The sequence below is a fragment of the Corvus brachyrhynchos genome, unplaced genomic scaffold (genome assembly GCF_000691975.1).
Source record: "Corvus brachyrhynchos isolate BGI_N302 unplaced genomic scaffold, ASM69197v1 scaffold426, whole genome shotgun sequence".
Classification (NCBI taxonomy): Eukaryota; Metazoa; Chordata; class Aves; order Passeriformes; family Corvidae; genus Corvus; species Corvus brachyrhynchos.
The window spans coordinates 105,230-119,791 of record NW_008238653.1 but is presented as its reverse complement, the minus strand read 5'-3'; the positions used below and the strand labels follow the sequence as shown (position 1 = coordinate 119,791).

General features: G+C 55.2%; 1 protein-coding gene across 1 annotated transcript; it reads left to right on the top strand.

Moving 5' to 3' along the window:
• Positions 1 to 995: 995 nt before the first annotated feature.
• Positions 996 to 12,289, top strand: ELP6 (elongator acetyltransferase complex subunit 6). Its single transcript, XM_017737671.1, is given in 7 exon segments — positions 996 to 1,008; positions 1,251 to 1,385; positions 2,845 to 2,915; positions 8,219 to 8,346; positions 9,134 to 9,326; positions 10,804 to 10,950; positions 11,432 to 12,289. Coding segments are annotated over 7 exon segments (816 nt in total). The 3' UTR covers positions 11,561 to 12,289.
• Positions 12,290 to 14,562: the final 2,273 nt, after the last annotated feature.

Below are 14,562 nucleotides of genomic sequence, written 5' to 3'. Positions count from 1 at the left end.
GTGGATGGAGTTGCAGAAGATAAACCCCTGAACATCTGGGCTTGTGCTGTTTGAGCACAGGTCTCCTCCAGGCTCATCCAGGGCATGTCTCAGGGCGGTGTCCCTGTCACTGCAGTGCCCACTGAGGCATAACCCTTTTTTGGGGGGGAAGAGCTCTCACTCTGGCTGAGGGAGAGCAGCTTCCCTGCCCTGGCCTCTGCTTTGCATTCCCTGCAGTCATGTTCAATATTTGCCATTCCATTCGCTCTGCTTTAGGCACCACAGAGTTTGTTCTGATGGATGACTTGGGAATTGCCTGTGCAGAGATGGCTTGTTGCTGCAAAAGGCTTTTTCTGTTCCTGGGAGTAGAAAAACTCCTACTTTGATAAGTTCTTTGTGTTTCCAAGCAGCTCTTCTATGATTTGTATTGATTAAAGAAACATCCTGACTAAGATTTTAATGGAAACAAACACCTTGATGAAGCTGGGGCTGATAATGAGTGTGCACTGATGAACGGAATTAATTTCCTGCCTGATCAAAACAAGGTTTATACCTTGTGCTGAGAGCTCTGCTGCACTACAGAATTCTGGTGATAAGGTTTTCCACCCCAAAGGTGGCATGTTGGAAGTAAACCTGGAAGAGGGGACAAGGGAGGACTGTGTGGGGACAGGAGGAACAGCAGCTCTAGAGGTGCTGACATTTTAAACACACTGGCAATGCTGGCTGTGGCAGGGGGAGAATGGACCGGGAATGAGTGACTGTTCCCCCCCTGCCACTCGGAGAAGAAAGATGCCTGTGAACTGGAGGAGAGGGGCATAAAGCTGGGAGGTGGAAATTGCCCAGAACCCCCTTGATGGTGTCCAGCACCAGAGGCTCCGGATGTGGCGGCGCTGGGAACGCAGTGCTCCGTATCTGTTGTTTCCAGGGGAGGGGGTGGCACCTGGTGGGCACAGAGCGTGGGGGTCCAGCTGGGGTCACAGTTGAGCACAAGGGTTTTTAGCTGGTGGACATGTGGGATGTGGTTCAGTGGTGAGCTTGGCAATTCTGGGTTAATGGTTGTCCTGGGTTGATGGTTGGACTTGATGGGCTCAGAGGGCTTTTCCAACCTTAGCAATGCTGTGATTCAGATGCCTCCCTGTGGGCTGAGTCCAGAGGAAGTGCTGGCATCCCTCTGTAAACAGGCAGGCAGCTGGAGCTCTGCTTGTCCACTTCTTTCTCTGAGTAATACCTGCAGAGTTTCCTGTACCTTGAGCCAACATCTTGTCTACCAGGAGCAGTTTGTGCCCTCACCTTACTCTGTTGAGTTATTTTGCTTCTTCTTTTCCAGGGTAAATTTACGCTGCTGCGAGACTCCCGGACAGATGGCAGCTTCCTGGTGCACCACTTCCTCTCCTTCTACCTCAGAGGTGGGTCAGCAGCAGTGCTCTCTGAGGCAGGGAAACCTTGGAGGTCCCTTCAGGGTTGCTCCATGAGCAGTGGGCAGTTTTGCAGAGTGTGAAGTATCCTCATATAAACCCAAAGCTTTGGGGTTAGGATTTATGGATCCCAGTCCTGACTTGGGTGCATCCTGTAATTCTGTGCCTTGTTTCGTCACGGGTCGTGGAGATGGTTGTAAATCACACAGGCTCTGACCAGGAGGTGTTCACTGATATTCCGTCACTGCCTCCATTTTTGTGATGTAATTACACATATCAGGATCAATTAACAGCAGATAAGATCACAGTGAGTAAAGAAACAAACAGAGCCTGGCAAGTTGTCTAATTACTTTCCTGGGAACAGTTTCCCCTGTGAGTAACCTCCTGGCCCCTGCAGAGCCTCCAGCTTTCTGCTGGCACAGCCACCAGCCCAGCAAATCTGGTGCTGTCAGGCCTGAAAGGGAGCTCAGAGTGCTGGGCGGGGTGTGGGACAAGGACATGCTGCCCCCCAGAACTGCCACTGCCTCAGCTGGGGCTTTACCCTGCTTTGAAATACTTTTTACTTAACGGAACAGAGGGAAACCGAAGGAAATCCCAAGGAAAGTGGGTTGGTAACAGCATGAATGGTTCAAAGAGACCTGCCAGACACTGCCTTGGGCTCTGCTGATGTGCTGCCCTGCAGCAGTGCCCTGGGAATTGGTACTGCCCTGGGAGTCACTGTCCGGAGCTGCCTGTCTGCCTGGGAGAAGCCTTCCATCACTGGTGGGTGGGCAGCCCTGTGGGATATTAATGTGTCTCAGAACAGGTGTGCTGGCTGTCACCTGCCCCTTTCCAGCCCAGGACCTGGGTGCAGTTATCCCATGTTTGCAGCACCACCATGTTGTCCACTTGGTGCCCAAAACCTTTGGGAGCTCTGAAGGTTCACATGGGGCCACTGACTTGTTTGCAAGCCATGTCCGACAAACACTGATTATGTTCATACCCAAACCGTGTTCCAAAATCACATTTTATTTAGGTGTCTGACACAATTGCTTGTTCTGTGTGTTTTTCTAGTCAAGGTCACTTGCCCTGTGTGAGCCAAAATGGGGATTTTTGGCATGTCCGTGTTTTCAATAGTTCAGTGTTTTGGCTGGCCCTTGGCCTTCTTACAGTAACACCAGCAAACTGGGCCAGCAGGTCCCAGGCTGGCCTGGCACGAGGCAGAAAAGGGGCCTTACATTTTTTAAAGTCATCTTTTTCCTTCTTTCCTTCTCTTTTAAAACTAACGTTTTCCCTAATGTGGATATCGTCTAGAAGGGTAAAAATTGAAAAGCAGGGGAGGGTCTGTGTAGACCTGCGTCACTTCAAGGTCCTTCCAAACAGATCTGTGGCCTGGCTGCTGTGATTTACGAGCTTTGATAATGTCAGCTGCCAAGTGGACCTGCTAATGTGTGCTTTTGTCCCTCCCCAGCTGGCTGCAAGGTTTGCTTTGTGGCCCTGCTCCAGTCCTTCAGCCACTACAACATCGTGGCGCAGAAACTGGTGAGTCTCTTGGTGGGTTCATTATTACAGGTCCAGGTAGTTTCTGTTGGGTGGGAAGGAATGGGAATGGGGAGCAGGAGTTGTGTGTGAGCAAATGTTTCCAGGTCTTGATGGGGACAGTTAGGATTGGTGCTCCTGTGATGAGGCACGAAGAGCACTTTAGGGCAAAAACTTGGCTGCGAGGTGCCCCACAGGCTCTGCCCTGCCAAGAGCTGGATGGCTGCTTGCTTTGTGCTTAGAAATGTTTTCTGGGGATCAGCGTTCCCCAGACAGGCCCAGACTAGTAGATGGAAGTTCCTTAATCCTCTGGGGAGGAAAATGCCATGGTGGCCGTGTTCCCAGGGCTGCTGTACACCTGCAGGAGCTCCTGAGGTGACTTTGTCCCCTGTCCTCTGGATCCTGTTGGGATGGAGGGCTGAGTCACCTGTTCACAAGGACACCCAAGTGCCTCATTTGGGCCCTGGGCTGAGCCATCACTTCGAGCTCTGTGAGGAGCCACGGGTATATTCCTAGGGATTTCCTTCCCGTGGTGAGTTGGGCAAGGATTATTTGTACCCTGAAATGAGGAAACAGAGAGACAAAGCAGGCAGGGTAATTCTGCATGTCAGCAAATTGTCTGAGCTCCAAACTGCTTCACTCAGCTCTTTGTACAACACTCCAAGGTGAAATGCTCCAGGTGGGAAGTCCAGGTGACCTTCCAGGGCTGAAGGGATGAGGGCTTGCATTGGTCCTCCCTCCTCTGGTTCTGCTGGGAATTCCACTGGCACTGCTCCTCATAAAGACTCCCAGGTGTTGAGGAACCAGGTGTTGTATTCCCCACTGTAAGCATGGTGCTGCTAAACAACGGTATTTTATTTACTGCTCCGTTTTTACCTTTTGGAAGGAGTGCAGTGGTCCGGGGTACATGCAGTGGGCTGAGCAAACACAGTGTTCCCCCACGGAGCTGTAACTCACAGGTGGATACTCAAGGTGTGATTCCCCTGTGGAGTGGATCCCCCTGGCTGAGCAAACCACCCCCCACAAGTACAGAGCTGTCCTGGCCTTTGTGGTGCAGAGAGGAGGAAATCTTGGAGGGAACTTGCTGAGTGGGGCAGGAAATGGGGCACAACAACTGGTGTGGGGAGGAGATTCAGCTGTTGAATACGGGGTCCTTGCCTGCTCCTGAAGTTGGTGTGTTTCCTAATGCAGTGAGATTTCCTGGTGTGCTCTTACTGGGAGCTGCTGACATCTCCCTCAACGGAGAGGCTTAGGAGGGAGAGAACGTGGGGTTAGCTGGAGCACACATGCGATGCAAATGGGGGTGATTTGCTGTCTGATACTTGAACAAAAGGTGGCTGCCACGAAGGAGGTGATAAGCACAGCTCAGAGAAGCACTGAGCTGCTTTCAGCTCTGAGTCACTCTTGCATTGCAGCTTCATAGGTGCCCCTGAGGTCGTTGCTGTGAATTCCTCCCAAGCTCTGAGGAGCTGGAGGTCGTAACATCAGTTATTTATATCCAAGTTTCCATCGCATCTTCTCTTTGCTTTAATCCTTCTTTGCGCAGGTGAACACATCAGGCTCAGAAAAGGTGGTTCTTGGCAGGGTAGTTTCACTCTTAAATTTGCTTAAGAACTTGTTGCTGTAGATCGTTACTGGAGACCAGTAGTGGTGTGGCCACAGGCCAAGGACAGGGCCCATCTGCTGTGCTGGCACTGCTGAGGCACCTCCAGTCCTGGGGGCAGTTCTGGGGTCCCCAGGTACAGGACAGAGTGTGTCCAGGGAAGAGAATGGAGCTGGGAAAGGGTCTGTAGCCCCAGGAGCGGCTGAGGGAGCTGGGAAAGGGGCTGAGCCTGGAGCAAAGGAGGCTCAGGGGGGACCTTGTGGCTCTGCACAAGTCCCTGACAGGAGGGGGCAGGCGGGGAGGCCGGGGGGGGTCGGGCTCTGCTCGAAGGGAACAGGGACAGGAGGAGAGGGAACGGCCTCAGGCTGGGCCAGGGGAGGCTCAGGTTGGATATTGGGAACATTCCTTCCCCAGAAGGGCTGTCTGGCCCTGGCACAGCTGTCCAGGGCAGGGATGGAGTGCCCATTGCTGGAGGGATTTAAAAGCCATTGTGGATGTGGCACTTGGGGACATGGGTCAGTGGTGGCCTTGGCGGTGCTGGGGGAATCGTTGGACTTGATGGACTCAGAGGCCTTTTCCAGCTTCAGTGATTCTGTGACTGACTATGCCCTTAGGAAAGACTGCACTTGGAAGAGCTTCAGAACTGAGCAATGCTCCAGTTTCTTTAGGGAGCAGGGTAGTCCCAGGCCCAGGAGGAGGCTCCTGGAGCCAGGGTGGATTGTACAGTCTGTACAGTGACACTTGTAGCACTGGTGTGTGGTGATACAGTGAGTATTTATACACAGCTGAAGTGATGCTTCTAAGGGCTTGCTGTTTTCCCAGCTGCCAGGTGTTACAAGTCCCAAACCACTTACTTACGTGTTAGCTAACTGCAGGGATGTATCTTGCAGGAGAAGCTTCCCTGGCTTTTTGTGCCTGTGTCCTCTTTTCCTGAGGACCTACACTTCATTTTAAGGCACTGTCGATGTTATTGGCCCTGACCTTGCAGAGAACATGCAGGGCTATATGAGGACAAACAGCACCAGGGCACCCTGCCAGGTTGATGTTCCCACCCTCACTTTTACAAAGTTTGTTTTAAAGGGAAACCAGATTTTTCCCCATTTGATGCCCATCTCCTGTCCCCTGCTTCGAGTTCACAGCCTGGAGGATGTGGCCTGGCCTGATCACTGATGGCCACACTTTGTCCCACAGCTGTTTGCTGATGGAGCTCATTCCCCCAGCTTTGCACACTCCATTCCTTGTTCTGTCCTTCAGATATTTTGCTTTCCCGTATGGAATGGCCAGCGGTGAGTGGCAGCTCTGGTTTGAGGGGCTGTCACTGCTGGCAGGCTGGAGGGCACCAGGCAGAGGGGCAGGAGCAGCTGAGCTGCTGCTGCAGGAGCATTCCTGGGCTGGGTCGATGGCTGACAGCGTGCCAGAGATAATGTCCCTGTGCCCCAGGGTAATGGAGCGGGATGCTGGCACGGAATGAAAGCTTTCAGGCTGTTTGAGGGCTGGGCAGCGCTGTGGCTGTGACGCGGGTATGTCAGTCCTGCAGGGGCATCGGTCCTGTCTGTGCACTCAGGAAGGTGCCACTGGCCATTTTGAGCACTCTTCCCACTTTTCCAAGCTGTCTGATGCTTCCTGTGCTGCTTCCAGTGGTCACACTGGGTGGGCTGCTAGCAGGGAGTCAGGCAGAGGTTTGCTGTGGTAGGTGACTGCAGTGGGTGAGTCCAGGTCTCTCTGGGACCTGGGCCCCCCGCTGGAAATGAGGCTGGACTTGCTGGGTCCATGCCGTGGCACTGAGGGGGTCGAATTCTTGGTCTGACACAGAGGCACCCTGTCCCTGGCTGCTGTGGACCTTCTCTGTCACCCAGGCAGGCCCCAGTGGCACAGCACTGAGCTCCCTTCTAAAGAGGGGACACTTCTTGCAGATCTGAGGTACAGAGAGTTTGTGTGTGCAGGAAGAAATGGCTGAAACAAAGGTAAAATCAGTTGTTGAATTATTTTTATTAATAGTGAATTTAGTCACGGCATTTCAGCAGGTTCCCAGTCCTGTGGACTGCAGAAATCCCTGAGGGAATGAGGTTTGTGAGGCTGCTGTGCAGCCCAGCCCTTCTTTATGGCATGGCAGGTATTTATTTGCTGGCTGTTCCCCGCTCCTCCCCTGCCACATAAAGGTGGTTCTGTCCTTGGCTAGGAAGTTTTCCATGGTGTGTGCTTGGAATTGCCCAATAACACTGATATTTCTGAAGCTGTTACTGAGGGGTGGTGTCAAAAAAAATCTATTGCTTAATAGGGGGAGTTTGAAGAGGGAATGAGCATTCAGGCATAGATTCCTTCCCAACTGTGTAGAAGGAAAATAGAGGAAGCATTTTTCTCAGGTAGCAGGATTCACAAGGTTGGGAGTGCAAGCAGCTTCCATTTAAATCAGGGAGCAGATGCCAGCAGATGGGAGTTCACTCAGGCCTCAGATTATTCTTAATATCTGTGTTACAAAGTGATAGTGCTGCAAAATTGAGCCTGGGAAGATAATCATGGAATAGTTTGGGTCGGAAGACACCTGAAAAGGTCACCTAGTCCAATCCTCCAGGAAATAATTATACTGCGCATGATCAAGGAATCATTGAGGTTGGAAAAGCCCTCAAGGATCATTGCATCCACCTGTCCCCCAGCACTGCTAAGACCACCACTAACCCATGTTCCCAAGTGCCACATCCACAAGGCTTTTAAATCCCCCCAGGGATGGTGACTCCTCCGCTGCCCTGGGCAGCCCCTTCCGATGCCTGACCACCCTTTTTGAGAAGAAACTGGGGAGAGCAAGAAGGTCCCCCCTGAGCCTCCCCTTCTCCAGGCTGAGCCCCCCCGGCTCCCTCAGCCCTTGACAGGGCTTGGAGCAACCTAGTCTGGTGGAAGGTGTCCCAGTAGAGGGATGGAACTGAATGGTCTTTAAACATCCCTGCAACCCAAACCTTTGTAGAATTCTGTGATCTCAGCTGGAGTCGTCTCCGTGTCTGCTGCAGCTCTGGGATGTCTCCGTTGGAGCTGGACATTCCCAACACGTGGCTCTCCATTGGCCTCACCACCAGGCAGGGCTTTGAGCCAGCTGAGTTTGAGTCGAAGCCCCAGGCGTTTGTCGTGGTCCCTCCTCCTCCTCCAAGTGGAGCCAGGGCTGCTTCCCGTGGGAGCTCTGGCTGCCCTCTCCCAGGTGTTGTGCAAGTGTTGGGATGCCCAGCCCACGAAGCTCTCGGGATCCAGGCAGTGCCCATCTCAGCTGCGTGGGCTGTGCCAGGAGCCGTCATTGCCACAGGCATGATCTGGAGATAGTGAAAAACAAAAGCTTTCACCACCCAGGAAGGGAGGTGAAGGAATTGCTCACAGCAGCTCTTGGAGAAACCTGGGCCATCCTCTCCCTGCCTCTGGACAGGCAGCTGATTTTCTCCCATGCCACCAAGCTGGCTTCCCAGGAGGAATTCCGGGATGTTTGAGGCCCCAAATCACAGTGTGTTTTTGTTATCTTCTGGTAAAGTACAGAAGAGCGAATGTGCCACCAGTGACTGTAACACAAGTGCCCATTTCATCCCTGAAGCACTGACTTTATCAGCACATTTAGATAAGATTTGATTCAAGTAAGAATGCAAATTCAGCTGTTGACCCTCGTGGTTCTGTGTGCACCATTTTCTATAAGTGTTCACTCTGAAACCTAATGTTTTCCTCTCTCGAGGGAGTCAGTCTGGCAGCTGCCAAGGAGCGGGGACAGCTCGTCTTCCTGGAGGGCCTCAAGTCCTGCCTTGACCTCCTGTTTGGGGAGGAGGAGCAGCCAGGACAGCCCAGTCCTCTGCAGTTTCTGAGGTGAGCCTGGGCATGGAGTGTTCCTCCTCATATCTGCTGCCACCAGGAGCACCACCCAAGGTCCAGGACTGGCTCCCACTGCCCTTTGCGCTCCCCTCCAAGGCCCAAGGACTCAGAGCTGGACACCGAGTGAAGGGAAATGCCAGCCCTGTGCACATCCCCCTAAGTGTCCTGGCCTGTCCCTCACTGCTGCTCATGGAGGCATCCTGTCCCCCTTTCCAGAAGTTGAGGGGAACTTCCACCCCCATCCTCATTGCCAAGCATATCACAGGTCTAAAAAATCATTTATTTCATCGGTCCACAGGTTTGTGTCAAATGAAACCCCAGCCATGTGTTTTTATTCCCTTCTGTCATTATTTTGAGTTTTATTCTTATCAAAGAGAACAGTGCTGCTTTATCCCTGCTGGCTTTTGGGTTTATTCTTGCTTTATTCTCTCCGTGTCGCCTGGGAAGCTCAGCACAGGCCAAACACTTCCCTGACAGTGTCCAAGGCGAGGTTGGACGGGGCTTGGAGCAACCTGGGATAGTGGAAGGTGTTCCTGCCCAGGGCAGAGGGGTGGCACTGGATGGGCTTTGAGTTTCCTTCCCACCCAAACCATTCCAGGATCCCTGGAGCAGGGCAGGAGGGTTTCACCACACACAGGTGTAAAGGAGCAGTGGCTGAAGTGCAGTGAGGAGATCTCTGTCACAGCAGGGAGGGGGCAGGATGGTGATACCACTCTGGGTCAGTGGGTCAGGAGGGGGACACGCAGTGCCGAGCCCCTGACACCTCCTTCATCTCTTCCAGTGGGAGCACCTCTGACCTCAGAGCCTTGTTTGACTTTGTGCGGGTGTCCCTGACTCCTGCTGATGGTGATTCCTGGAAAGGCCCCGTGCTGCTGGTGGACGACCTCAGTGTCCTGCTGAGCCTGGGGGCTGCACCAGTGGCTGTGCTGGACTTCATCCACTACTGCCGCGTGTCTGTGTGCTGCCAGCTGAAGGTACTGCTCCCCGTGGGCTCTGGCTGTGCACAGAGGCTCCAGAGCAAAGCCTGGCTTGATTCTCTCCTTCTACCTGACCTTGATGAGGTTTTTGGAAGGCTGTGGCTGTCCAGGGAGTTCAGATCATTGCTCTGGGGCCACTCTGGGGAGTTGTGTGGGTCCTTGAGTACCTGTGCAGGCTCCTGTTCAGCTAGGTTCCTGGGAGATGCTGCCCAGAGAAGGGTTCTCTGTGTCTCTGATGTATGAACAGGGATTTGAGGTGTAAAACTGTTATTTGGAGCTCCTGGCTCTCCAGAGATCCTGACTCACACCCCTGTGTGGGAGGGCAGGGGTGGAAACAGGTCATGTGAGGGGCTGGTGAGTCTCGCAGGGGACAGAAATGAAGGAGCCCTTGGGGGGCACCCCAGTCCCTGTTCCCACCACCCTCCAGGGTGGCTGCTCTGGCTGGTCCCCAAGGCAGGGTGATGATCTACAGAGGTCTCCCAGCGACGTGGTGACTCATGAGAGCACCACAGCAGAAGTGCTCCCAGCCACATCCAAACTGCCATCACAGGTGGCATCCCCTCCGTGGGCACTTCCCTGCAGGAGTGAGGAATGAGCTGATGTTGGGTGTTGTCACCCTGCACTTCACACAGCCACACAGCGTGGGGTGCTGGGCTCTACATGCTGACAGGGGATGGTCTGATTGCAGAGAATATTTACCTCCAAAGAGCTAAAAAAGATGATAAACCACGCTAACACCTTGCTATTTCTGTCTGAGGTGTTCTGAAGCTTTAAAGTACATTTTAATTGATTGAGAATTCATGTTATTTTAAGTCAGTGGTGACTTGCACGGGCTGAGGCAGAGTCTCTTGGGGTGGATGTTAATAGAGTCGGTGTGCTGTGGAGGTGTTTGCTCTCTGTCAGAGCTGTGAGGGTGTGAGCCTTGCTGCAGCCCTTTGGCCGTCTCTTTATTTACCTGCTCTGAATTCAGTCAGTGCCATCTGCCTAGCCTGACAGACTGGTTCAGCCACTGTCTCCTTACAAAGGCTTGAGGTATTTTTAGACTGCACGTTACATGTATGTGTGTGTGTGTACACAATGTACAGTGAGCTCTTCAGTGTGTATATGTCATAGAGTGGCCTGGGTTGGAAGGGACCTTAAAGATCGCATATGCCATGGGCAGGGACACCTCTGATTTGGGCCCCAGAGCTGGAGGCAGCTCTGCAGGTGGGGTCTCACCTGAGTGGGGCAGAGGAGCAGAATCCCCCCTCCCCTGCTGCCCACGCTGGGGGATCAGCCCAGGGTATGGGGGGTTTCTGGCTGGGGCATGTCCAGCCTCTCCATCAGCAGCTGCTGGTTATTTTCCCAGTGGAATTCAGACCAAGCTGGAGCTTAGATGGGGTGTTTGTGAAAGCTCCTGTTGCCACCCCCCATCCTTCCCCTAAGGGATTAGGCCCAGCCAGGGCCTCATCCCTGCCTCCTGCTCCCGTTCCAGGGCAACGTCGTGGTGCTGGTTCACAGCAACGAGGATTCGGAAGATGAGGAGAATGAACTGGTTGTGAACTCCCTGTGTCATCACAGCGACCTCATCCTGTGGGCAGAGGGGCTGGCCACCGGCTTCTGCAAGGATGTTCACGGGCAGGTGAGGCACAGCAGAGCATGGACAGGTGGCACGTGTCCCTGTCACCTACAGCACTGCAGGCCCTGGGGTTGTGGGGGACAGCCCAGGCTGCAGTGTGGCTAAGGAGTAATACCGTGGGCATCAGTATCTGCTGGAGCACCCAGCTGTCACTGCTTCTGCAGGGATATTCAGGGACATCCTGCCACCTGGGACTCCCCAGTTCCCAAAGCTTTCCCGGGTGATGGTGATGGCTAACTTTCCTGGGAAGTTTCCCCAAATGGTGGATCTGAGCCTGGCCTGTGGTGATCCCTGCAGGGCTGGGAGGGTGCTGACACTTGTGTGATCCCTCATCGGGGGCTGCCACCAAGGGCACGGGGACAGGCAGCTGCTGCTGGATTATTTATCAGTGACCCCCCTTTCCTGCAGGCCAGCCAGAGGCATGGGGAGCAAGGATGCTCTGGGCAGCCAAAGGGACAGTGTTCCTATTCCTTTCCCTTTGCAGATTAAGATAATCAAGAGATTGTCCTTGCGGCAGGCGGCGGAGCAGGATCTGGTCCAGATCTACCAGTACAAGATCCAGGACAGGAACGTCACCTTTTTTGCGCGGGGGCTGTCGGCTGCAGTCCTGTGACACTGTGACAGTGCAGGGTGAGCCTGGGAATGTCAGTCCCTGCCTCTACATGAGCACCACCAGCACCTTCCAGGAGCAGCACAGCAAACTGACCCGGGAGGGAAGCTCAGACACACCTGGAAGTGGTGCCAACGAGGGATCAGCTTGCCCGGGGCCTGCCACATCCCTTTGTCCTCGCACCCCGTTCCCAACACGCTCAGGCCAAAAAAGGGAGCAAGAACTTGCAAGAATGGCCCTCGGAGCATGTAAATACAGGCAGGGGGTGCCTTCGAGCTGGGTGTGCCTCGCCTCACCTTTTCCGGTGTGTTCAGCACAGCATGGCGGTGCCAGGCACTGCACGGAGGGAGCACCCCCTCCCTCCTGCTGGCACGGGAGGAGATGACACACAGCGGGTGGAGCAGGGATGGTCTGGGAGCGTGGCGCAATCCTCTCCTTGCTCCCTGCTCCGGCTGGCAGGGATTTGCCCAACTCCCCGCTCCCGTTGGTGCCGTTGGTAAATCTGTAGCTCCGTGTGTAGCCCCTCACCTGGCTGTGCTGAGACCTGGGTGCTGCCGTGGCTTATCCCCTGCAGCTTCCCAAGCTCATCCTTGGCTTTGTGGTCGGATAAACCCCTCTGTGAGCCTCTGTCTCAGCCACTGCTTCCTCATCCCAAAGCCTGACTAGCAGTGACACGACCCGCCTGTGCTGAAGCATTCTTTTTATAATAATAATAATCCCTAATTTTAGTGAGATAAGGGTACAGTGATTAGGTAACCGTGGATCTCTGGGTGGGAAATACTCCCCACCTGCTCCTTGGCAGGGGCAGGAATGGGCGTCTCCCAAGCCTGCATGAGGAGATGGCCCTCCCCTGGCCACAAGGGCAATCCTGGGAGCAGAGCTCAGGCCTGGAGGTGTCCTGGTAGATGCTCCTGCTGGGATATCCGATTTATCCTGGGAGATAAATAACATCCCACACACTTGTGAGAGTCCAGAGTGACCTGCCAGGTCCTTGCAGCTCCAGAGCTGGGGTTGCAACTCCGTCAGTGGGACACATTCCTCCTTTTTCCATGTAGACTCAGTGATCCATCCCATGCTGGTTTGGGAATGTGCCCCTTGGCCTTGGAGTTTTGGGAGCCCTGGCATGCTCAGAGCTGTGGCTGCTGATCAGTGGCAGCCCAGGGAGGCCAGGCAGACTCCAGGGATTGTGGCAAAGCCACAAGGAATTCCGGAGGGGAGTCAGGCCATGTGTGCACTACAGGATCACTTGTCCCTGGTGTCCCCTGGGTCTCAGTGCTCTGCTGTGGAAGTGGCAGTGCCCAGTGCCACCGCTGCTGTCCCAGTGTGGTGGCAGGGCCCAGGGGACAATGCACCATCACAATCTGCAAAGGGAGAATGAGAGGACCAGTAGCTGCTGGCACTGCCGCTGCTTAAAGAGCAGCTGTATGGGCACAGAATGGTGTATAATTGGAGTAATATCTGTATGATTACCCTTGGAGAGATCCCAAAGCCTGGCTCCCAGGCTCTGCCTCCCTCTCTGAAACCGGCAGGGTCATTGTGTGGCATCACTGTGTGGCATCACTGCTGGCTTTTGCCTGGTTCTTTCTGCCCTTAACCAGTGCCTGTATCCAAGAAATGGGCTGGGGAGCCTCGTCCTGACCCCTCCATGTCCCCATGCAGGGGCTGTTTCCCGGGATCCGAGCCCTTTGGAATGAGCCACTCTGCCTGTACCATGTAGCGGTGCGAGCTTGGACGGGGAGATGAAACCTGCGGTGGCTGCTGAGTCACAGTGAGGACCAAGCCCAGCATTCCCAGCACCCCTGCCCAATGTCCAGCGGTGGCCTTGGCCATCAGGACGTGATGGGGCAGCTGCGCTGAACCAAGGCCACCGGCGCAGCTGTGACTGAGCCAAGGCCTCGCTCTGGAGCTGGCGCTGTGAGAGGCCAGCCGCAGAGTGGATGTCAGGAATGATGCCATCGGTGGCAGGACAGGATGGCCTTGCCTGGGGTCAGCCACCAGCTGCGTGCTCAGGGCCGCTGCCACGGGCAGCGTTTGTGTGCCAGCTGGAGCTTGGGCAACACTGAGAAATGTGGGACAACCTGAGGGCTCAGGTCTCCATTCCCTTGGCCTCAGAGGGAGCTGCAAGCAGGGGGAAGTCCCACCAAGGTTCGGGCTGGTGGGACAGGGGTGCAGGTCCCTGGGAAAAGGGGGTATTGTTACATTGGGAAAAGCTGCTGGCAGCAGGGACTAACGTTGGTAAGCGTCAGGGTCTGACAGCTGCAAGAAGGGCCCTGGAAGGGCTGTTTTGGGGGTGCTCAGCCCCTGGAGATGAAGGAGCAGAGAATGTGTTTTCCAGCACCCCAGCCTGTGCCAGCACCATGCTGGCAGGAGAGCAGGGGCATTGCTGGGGGAGAAGGAAAGATCCCTTGGCCTCTGGGTACCGCTTGCCCCTTCCCATGGCGTGTGCCCACAGCGCTCCCAGTGCCTGGCCCACTTCTGTTCCCGGGAATCAGTCACCTTTGTCCCCTGCACCGAGCCAGGGCTCCCGGTGCAAGGTCCTCCCTCCCGATCTGCTCTGCCCCGGGATGCTCCAGGGCTCCTGATGCCCAATCCCCGCCATCAACTCCTCCTGTCCCTCCTGGGATACTCAGGACTCCCACCGCCTGACCCGCACACTCCCGCCATGCCCGGGTGCGTGGGCCGGCTCCGCTCTCCGCTGAGCCCTAGCGCGGCCGGTGCCCGGTTGTGCTCCCACGACCCTCCCCGTCTCCGGGAGCCGTTCCCGGCGCTGCCGCAGCCGCCCGTTCCCCGCTCCACGTGCTCCCGCCGCCTGCGCGCCGCTTCCGGGGGCGTGGCCAAGGAGAACGCGGGATGGCAATGGGGCGTGGCTATGTGCAGCAGTGGGCGTGGCCATGTAAATGAAGCCCGAGCTGAGGGCTCGCGGCTCCCTTGGAGGCGGGGGCTGTGGGCGTGGCCACGCTGACGGCGGGGGGCGTGGCCGACGTGCGGCGCTGCGCGCGCGCGGT